Below are 8,554 nucleotides of genomic sequence, written 5' to 3'. Positions count from 1 at the left end.
AAAAAATTTAAAAATAGCATTTATTGTCACATCATACATACAAATTTATCAGATGACAATATTAGTACTAATTCAGGATCTCATACATAAATGAAGATAATGATACAGAGAATTGGAAAATCTGGCCATCTTGATAAAATGGCTATTAACACATATAGCTAGAGATAATGAGCGGGAATTCAAGAGAGAAGTCAGACAAATCACGTTCAAAACTGATCACAGCTGTTCAACACAAAGAAATACTTCCTTGACAGTAAAAAACTAAATTATCACTTTAAACTGACGATGCCAGCCAACACTCATCAAGGTAGCTTCCTTCAGCGACATCCAACAAATGACTCATTGTATTTCTCAAATGGAGGCTTGCTGCTAATGGAATTCCTTGATTTCTGCGCAGACCTCCGGCCAGACGTCTGTTTGAAAATAGGAGAGCGGAGGAACTGCAAGTCTGTGAATTTGTCTCCACGCCGAAGTTTCCTGTCCAGATGACAATGTAATTGTTAAGCGTTCATACATAAATGTGAACATATCTTAAACTATTTACAATAAGGGCAGCATCAATATGTGAACTTACGCGTTAAGCGTGGGTTCCGTGTAGTCTACCGCCATAGTGCAGCGCCGCTTGCGAGCAGGAACAGGGGTGGAGCATCGGGCATCAGAGGGCCGTAAGCCACCACAGGAGAACTTGCGATAGGCTGCGGGGGACAGATTGGTCACATCACACAGACTCAAGCCCTGCCCTGCTGCACCAAGCCTACCTGTAGAAACGTGAAAGAAGATGTGATCCAAAAGCGAGAAAAAGAAAACAAGAGTTGTGTGTGTTTTCATGTGCGTACACCAGTGAGCAGATAAAAGACAGAGTGCAAGGAAGCCAATGCGATGAGAAATGACAATGCAATGAAAATGTGATCTGGCCATGCCTCCCAAGTGCCTGCTTATGTTGTGATGAAGCGCTTGTCTTTAAGCAGTCAAACTGTGAGATTTTATTTAGACAATCAAGTTTGGGCAATGACAATTAAACGTACGTTTTTTGCCCGTCTTGACCCTCTGGGTTGTTTGCTGGGGTAGAAGAGGAGCTTCTCCGGAGGAATCCAAATTGGACAGGACGTTGTCTAATCTCATCATTTCCACTTTAACCAAAGGGCTGACAGGCAGCAAACAATCCTTCTCAATACCCCCTCTGTGATGCTCTGAAAAACAAGGGCAAAAAAATAAATACAAAATAAACACGTAACCCTCTTAAATCCACAAATTACCATCAGCAAAAACAGACATTTGAGCGTAAACATGAGCCTTGCAACTTTTACAACAATTCACCCTGACGTCATTGCTATGTCACAGAGAATATCAGACAGTGAAGTCATCAGGACACAAGAGGATAGCACCAAGCCAGATGTCTATAAAGTATCTATAGTTATTACATGGCTTGGTTGCATAAATGATTCCGTTATCCAAGCCTACTGCTGAGGCCAAGCAATTCATTTTATCACCTCAGGTCATATCATCTTTATAATAATGCTTTAGAAACCTTTTCCCAAACTATCAGCATCAGCATTTATAATGCCTGCTGGTGGGATAATTTGTCCACCAGAGGGCACACTACAACGCCCCTGTTAGCAACACACTTTTTTTTGTTATTGAGTTTTTGTTCAAAGGTTTTTAAGTTTCATATCTTATGTTAGTATCTTTATACATTTAGGACCTTTAGTACATTTGGATAGTCCTCTGTTCTGTTGTGACAATAAAACAAACTATTATATTTTTTCAGTGAGAACTCATAAATAAACTACAAATAGCTAATGTTAGGGAAATCTGTTTTGTTACGCATTTTTGGATTATTCATTTTTAAAATATATATCAGCCAATATATCGAAATATCAGATTCCTGAATAACCAAATATTTGTATTGGTATCGGCCTTAAAAATCTTTCATCTATCGGGCTCTATAATAGTTAATAATCTTGTAGCATTGAGAATTCATCCAGTGTTCAAGGAAGGACACTGCCTAATGGACAACGATTTTTAAAAGCAATGGACCAAGTTATTAACAAAAGGAAAACCTGTTGTTGTTTATTACCACTGCCTAAATACGCAGACATGATGCAGACACCCTATGAGCGCATATCAGAACTAGGTTTATACAGTCTCCCCACTGGCATTAGAACCTGATCACTATCACACTGCTTTAAGAGACACAAAGTCAACACGTTCCTGGCTATTAACTCACCATGGTGATTTTCCTGTCTCAACATCGCCGGGTCAGGGCTGTTAGAGAAACTTGCGTCAGGGTAGTGATCCGCTTCTTCCTTTTCAGGCTCTACAGCCATAGGACTTGACGCTTCATCTCTAAAGACTAAAAAAACCACAAAACCATTATTGTTTATAAACCATCTAATAAACCACAATTTAGACATGAAGTTGAAGTTAAGAACAGCAAACCTAAAAGTTTATCAGAAATCTCCTGTTCGGGCGGGATGTTTTCTTTCTGTTTGATTACTTTAGGAGGCCGGCCTCGAGTGGTGACCACTTTGGTCTTGTCAGGGGAAGTCTGTCTCCGTCTGCCCTTCTGAGGGACATAAAGGCTGTCCTCCGATTCAGAAGATGGTGATGACGAGCTGGATTCACTCTCTTTGGAAATCGCAGATGAAGCTGTAGTTTGGGGAGCCTGTTTGTTGATGGATGTAGATGGCTGACTGTCCTCTGCCTTGGCCCGGAACGGTGTGACGTGAACCGCCCCTTCACAGTCAAAGTCAAACGTATCATTAAATCCCAGTGAGGTGTTGAGCTTATTCCCCTGTGCCGGAGGTACTGTTTTGGCCCGTGTGGCTGACCGGTCCCGACTCTTGGAACGAGCTCTGGGTTTTGAATTTTCCCAAGGTTTCTTTAACGGGGCACGGTCGGGTTTTTGGCCTCTCTCTGCTTTCCGTGCAGCAGGTTCTGGTTTGGTGCAGGGCTGCTGCCGGGCCTTTTTCCGGGTGGGCCGCTGTGGGTTGTCGTTGTTGTTGTTTTTTGGTGGGACAGGTTCAGGAGTAGAATGCTGAAACTCCTCAATGTCAACAGGGTCTACTAAATCTGGTTCTGCTCCTTGCTCTGGCTGATCCGTATTTTCACCGTCACCATGGATAGGACTTGCTACCAAAGTACCCAAGCCTGCGATCTGGTCCTCCTCAGTCAATGACAACTTTTCTTGCACACGCTCAGATCTCCTCCTGCTTCTTCTATCTGCATGGCGTCGCCTCACACCCACTGTAGATGGCAGAGCAATCTGCCTGCCAGATTGTGCAGATCTTTCAGAGCTCTGAGGGTCTATGAAGAAATGCACAAAATCCAAATGATCATTACAATAGTTTAATTGTTTGGATAAATGCAATAGTTTATCAAAACAGTCACCCAGGGGATCTGAAGAACAGTCTGTATTTAAAAAATATTATGCGTCTCTAGAAACAAAACTCTTGGCAAAATGGTGAACAATTATTTCACGTAAAAACTTCTCAGCTGGCTATTATAGCTTATCCTTATTTTAAGAGTAGAAGTAGTAGTAGCAGTAAAGTGTGCGTGTGTGTTTGTGTTTACCTGCACAATTTGGTGAGGCTTTGCACACAATGGGCTTATCAAGGTCCTGGCTGGTCTGCTTTCTCCTGTATAATTGAAAGGTAATAGATCTTGATAATCCCGAACCTCAAATAAAAAAAGTCATTAAAGCTCACGCAATGACATTTTTTTCTTTTCTTACCTGGCTGAATCCACACAGGGTTTGGGTTCAACAAGGATGTTTGCAGGTTTATTCTAAATCAACACAAAAAGAAAAGAAAAACAATTTGTAAAATGGCATGCAGTACTTGAAATAAATGTACTGTTTTGCCAGGACTGGTAATCAACAAACAGAGGAGAGGCCACAGACCTCTGCAGCACTCAGCGCCAAAGCTTCCTGCTCTTTGAGCTTCCTCTTGAGCAGAAGTAGGTGAAGGAACAGGGCCTGTTGCTCCCTTTTCAGCTGCAGGATCACTGCATTGGACTGTCTCACTTTTTCCTTTTCAGCTTGCAGGGCTACAGCCAGCACCTTGTTGTTCAGCTGGACGCCCTTCAAGATGGTTTGATGGCTAGAGTTAGCCACTGGGAGAAAATACGGGACAGAGCTTTTTTAAGGCAACATTTCATCTGCATGTTTACATATTCTGCATATCTCCTGGAGGAACATTAAAACTGTGTTTTTGACGTGCAAGATAAGCCTAATTTCCTTACCACTGCTTTTGTTTAGCATTCTGGACCGTCCTCTGCCGGGAGCTGTAGCGCTAGCCAGCCGTTTGTTCCTCTTTTCCTTCATCCTCTCCTTGATGTCCTCCAGACTCTGCTGGAAGGACTTCTTCTGAGCCCGTTCTTTCACCATGGGTCGGGATCTAGGATTATTTAAAAGTTTCTTTTTACGTTATTCAACCTAGTAACAGCGTAGGTATTGATGAATATTAGCAAAACAAATGACTAAGCTAACGTGCTAACTACGTTAGCATGCTATTTACGGTTAACGAAAGTTAATCCAACAAGCTCACTTCAGTAGCAACAGTCTGACGTCATATTTGAAAACAACGTAAACGTTTACTTACTTGCACGTATATATCACTAAGCTAATTGGCGAGTAAATTATCACTTCAGGAAAATACTTTAAAGTTAGGCTGCAATGTTATCAATTTATCACATTATGTCCCATTCCGAGTATCCGCAAGTTTACGTTCGAATTATGTGCCGCGATCGTTGATTGGTTGGAGTCTGAGACGTCACTTCCTTCAATTGAAATGACGGTTCGCTAGATGGCGCTAATGTCTAGCAAAACATGACGTGCATTTCCTTGCTAAGTGTCTATGGATGTACTGTAACTGATTTGGTATTGAGTATTCTGCTTCATGTTCTCACGTTTTTAGACTAACAATAAGCCACCACACAGCACACCAATTATCAAATTATCATTCTTGTCGTTTCAATCAGCATCTTTTCACCGTTTGTCTGAGAGAAGAAAACAAAGCAAAGCAGAGAACATGTACCTCTGGAAAATGGAGGTACAATTCATTTCTTTAAAAATGGAAATTAGATTAGATCACTACTCTTCAAGGGTCAGGCTCATTCAGCCCATAAAAAAATGATTAATTGGGTGTTTATAATTGGCTGCTGATGATAAGAGCTTTAGCCATGCTCTGTTAATTGTGCCAATCTAAAAGCAGTAACATGCAGTGTTTGAATGATAGCCATAGACTATTCTTTTGGGGTTTTCTGAAACTCTTGTGGCTCTTTCAAAATAAGGTTACTCAGTAGCTCAGAGAGCAAGTCCATTATTATATGAATGCAAATTAATTTAAACCAGTAAGTCTTATAACATTATGAACCAGTGTTTTTACGGCCTACATACACACATGCTTTCTCGCATACACACAACTTTCTTCAAGCCACTACCCCATCTCAGGTTTGGCTCAAAGAATGTTCTGTAAATATTGGATTACACTGAATATCTCGTCACGATCTAATTTACTTTTCCAACTTAAAAGTCAAACAAGCATGTCTTACTTGGCAGGGTTCAGGCCACTGCAGTTAACGTCACATCCATTTGGACCTTCCAAGAAAGTGTCCATGACAGCCAACTGAATGGCATATTGAGGCTAAAGGCGGGGTTTGGTCAAGTTTGGGTGTGTTCGGTGTTACCCACTGAAAACAAATGACTTCAGCAGGGTGCCTCAGCTGTAATACAGGCCTGTACTTTCGGGAGAGACAAAGATACAGACAGTTCTTGATTTGGCTGACTTTCCTCACAAATATTTGACCCTTTGTGTGTCCTCAATTCCCTCATATTGCATATGTAAGGTTATGTAGCAGTTAGGCTTTATTACAAACTAAATAAATACAATTTATTAAACTTAAAAATCCCTATACTGCAGCTAACATCATACGTGTTTTAGTAACACTTATATTATGGTTTAGGGGTTTGAGTTAGTGTTAGGTATGAGTGCATTGTTTTCTTAGTGGGTCATACAAACCTGTATGGTTATACAAACTCACTCTTTTAATAAAGAAGATCACTTCTGTTTACCTGAAAGGTGTATTTTTCTTGCTAAAAGCAAGTACATGTTACAGGTGTTGCCTCACAGAAGGGAAATAGTATGGTGTGTTTGTGTGTCAGGGTGCATTTTTAAGTCTTTATTTATTAAAAAGATAAAAGAGAGAGACAGTGAAGTAACTAGAGAAACATATAAAGACAGACGGATAGACAGCCAGAGGGACTCCACTGGTTTTAGCTCAGCTTGCTTTAAAGAACAAATCCATCACACAGTCATTTCATGCTGCTCCATGACTATCTACGTCACGTGCCAGACGCCTGGAGAGAAACATGTTATCACAGGTACAGCAAAAGGACAGAATAAGAGGGACTGCTTAAGAGAGTGAGAGCGTTGTGGCTGCCAGAAAAAATTAGAGCGCACGTAGATACAAAGAAAAAGACGAGCATCAACACAAATGAATACATTTACCTTTTTAGTAGTAACAGTACGAGTCTATTTATCTACTGACAATGCAGTGATATCATTTTTAAGAGATAACAAAATCATCTCTGTTTAGTCTCATCTCTAGCTCACCCATCACTGTCCACACATTCTCACTGGCCAATGAAAAGAGCATCTGCTTTTGTACCAGATGAAAAGTATTAGCTCTAATCTGTGCACTCGCCTCAGCTGCGGCCAAGAATACACAGCACTACTTTTTAATATGGAAAATGTGAGTATGGTGCCATACTCATAATTTATGGTAATAAAAGCATAACACAGGTTGTGTAATCAACCCCAAAAGAAACCTGTAACACAGAAACAGTTCAGGAAATAAGATTATGACTTGTATTTTGGATCTTAGACTGATGGGAAACTGTAGGACCGATAAGCAGGTATATCTTTAGCATGTTCTTTTTAGTTTTTAGTTGTTTTATTTGTTCATAGAAGTCACATACTTTAAAATGTGCAACATTATACTGCTAACAAACCAACACAAGTAAAACATAAATCATTATCAAAGAAAATTACTCAAAATTAAATATATTTCAAAAATGTACAATTTTAAGCAGTATGATGAGCTGATTCTTCCATATATCCTGTAAGCTTTATTTGAAACTTATATTCTAAATTGTGGTGGTTACTGGATTTTAACCTAGCTCCATAAAAACATGTTGCCTGAATAACCTCGGCAAGCACATATGGCTCTAGTCTGGTTGACAATCAATTCAGTTCAATTTTATTTATAGTATCAGAACATAACAAGAGTTATCGCAAGACACTTTACAGATAGAGTAGCTCTAGAGCACACTCTATAATTTATAAAGTCCCAACAATTCTAGTAATTCCCCCAAGAGCAAGCGTAGTGCAACAGTGGCAAGGAAAAACTCCCTTTTAGGAAGAAAACCTCAGACAGACCACGGTTCGGGATGTGATGAACAGAGGCAATAACAGTCACGATAAAGATAATGGAACAGTGGTAGTAAAAATGGTAGTAGTTCATGTCATAGCAGGGTTCTGCAGGGCGTTACAGGATGTAGCGTGGCACAGCAGGGCATGGGTGGGCGTGGCAGGGTAGTGCAGCAGGACCACGGCAACAGCTGCAACCAAGATGTTGGCGCCATCCTAATCCAAGGAAATATGCTGGGTGAAAAGAAAACATGAGGACTCCGGGGAGTAAATTCCCCAGAACCGTGTTAGAATCAGAGTTAGATTAAAGATTCTGTGGTCCAAAAAATGAAATGTCCTCTCAAACAGCATTGCACAATTAATAATCTACGGTAATTAACTATATTTAGAGGGGATATCTGGTGCACTGGTGCATTTATCAGTAGGGGTGTTGAAATTGATCATTGCATCGATGCATCACGATGTGGATCTAGACGATTTGCATGGATGCATTGACAGACCATAATTGATAATTTAGTTTAGTTTATTTTCCGCTCGCCGCTTTTTTTGTTCATACCTTTTTATGTTGTTTCCTGTGTTCAGACGCCGCTACAATCAGGAAGTGTCTTTTCAAAGAGCAGATGCAATAAAATATATCTGACTGCTTGAATATGTTGATGAAAAGCATGTGTAGCAATATATAATAATATTGAGGAGGTAACGCATCGTGACGTATCGTGATATTGAAATTGACAGAATAATCGTAACCGAATTGAATCGTGAGAATTTGAATTAGTTTATCCTCCACAATAAAATCCAGACACCAATAACACAAGATAATAAAATTATATAAATAAAGATTTTGCAAGTGAGCTTAAAAAAACCTACAGAAGGAATCTCACCTAAGGAAGAGAAGAAAAACTATATAATGAGTAATTAAAATTACAAGAGTCCTAAACAAACAACAACAAATTGAACATAAGTAAGCACTGGATTTAAGCATAGACCGTTAATATAAATGGACAGAGCATGAGTGACGTCACCCATTGGTTTGTGGAGATCAGAATTGAGTCGTCGAGTTTGCGTTTATGGGCGCAGCCATCATGGTTGCGGATGTGACGATTTTAGAGGAGAGGGCGGAGTGA

General features: G+C 40.1%; 1 protein-coding gene across 3 annotated transcripts; it reads right to left on the bottom strand.

The window, feature by feature from the left end:
- sgo1 (shugoshin 1) lies at positions 1–4,838 on the bottom strand. Of its 3 annotated transcripts, none has more exons than XM_034893027.1 (10): positions 4,602–4,838; positions 4,243–4,397; positions 3,902–4,113; positions 3,734–3,786; positions 3,574–3,638; positions 2,440–3,306; positions 2,228–2,353; positions 1,026–1,190; positions 575–758; positions 1–477 (listed from the first exon to the last, which is right to left on the bottom strand). In XM_034893027.1, exons 2-10 carry the CDS (start codon positions 4,385–4,387, stop codon positions 318–320), a joined length of 1,977 nt encoding a protein of 658 aa, XP_034748918.1. In that variant the 5' UTR covers positions 4,388–4,397; positions 4,602–4,838; the 3' UTR covers positions 1–317. The 3 variants fall into 3 exon arrangements, with proteins under 3 accessions (XP_034748918.1, XP_034748921.1, XP_034748919.1); XM_034893030.1 differs by having other exon boundaries at positions 575–695; XM_034893028.1 differs by having other exon boundaries at positions 2,228–2,355; positions 2,454–3,306.
- Between the last annotated feature and the right edge of the window lie 3,716 nt (positions 4,839–8,554).

This window comes from Etheostoma cragini, chromosome 14 (assembly GCF_013103735.1).
Source record: "Etheostoma cragini isolate CJK2018 chromosome 14, CSU_Ecrag_1.0, whole genome shotgun sequence".
Taxonomy (NCBI): domain Eukaryota; kingdom Metazoa; phylum Chordata; class Actinopteri; order Perciformes; family Percidae; genus Etheostoma; species Etheostoma cragini.
The sequence above is the reverse complement of the archived record's forward strand: the minus strand, read 5'-3'. Positions and strand labels throughout refer to the sequence as shown.

Excerpts from the sequence above, each read along its gene's own strand:
- sgo1 (XM_034893027.1), bottom strand. The coding sequence starts at position 4,387 with ATGGTGAAAGAACGGGCTCAGAAGAAGTCCTTCCAGCAGAGTCTGGAG. Across the intron at positions 4,114-4,242 it reads AATGCTAAACAAAAGCAGTG|TGGCTAACTCTAGCCATCAA; the intron begins GTAAGGAAATTA and ends ATTTTCTCCCAG. Across the intron at positions 3,307-3,573 it reads AGCCTCACCAAATTGTGCAG|ACCCTCAGAGCTCTGAAAGA; the intron begins GTAAACACAAAC and ends ATTTCTTCATAG.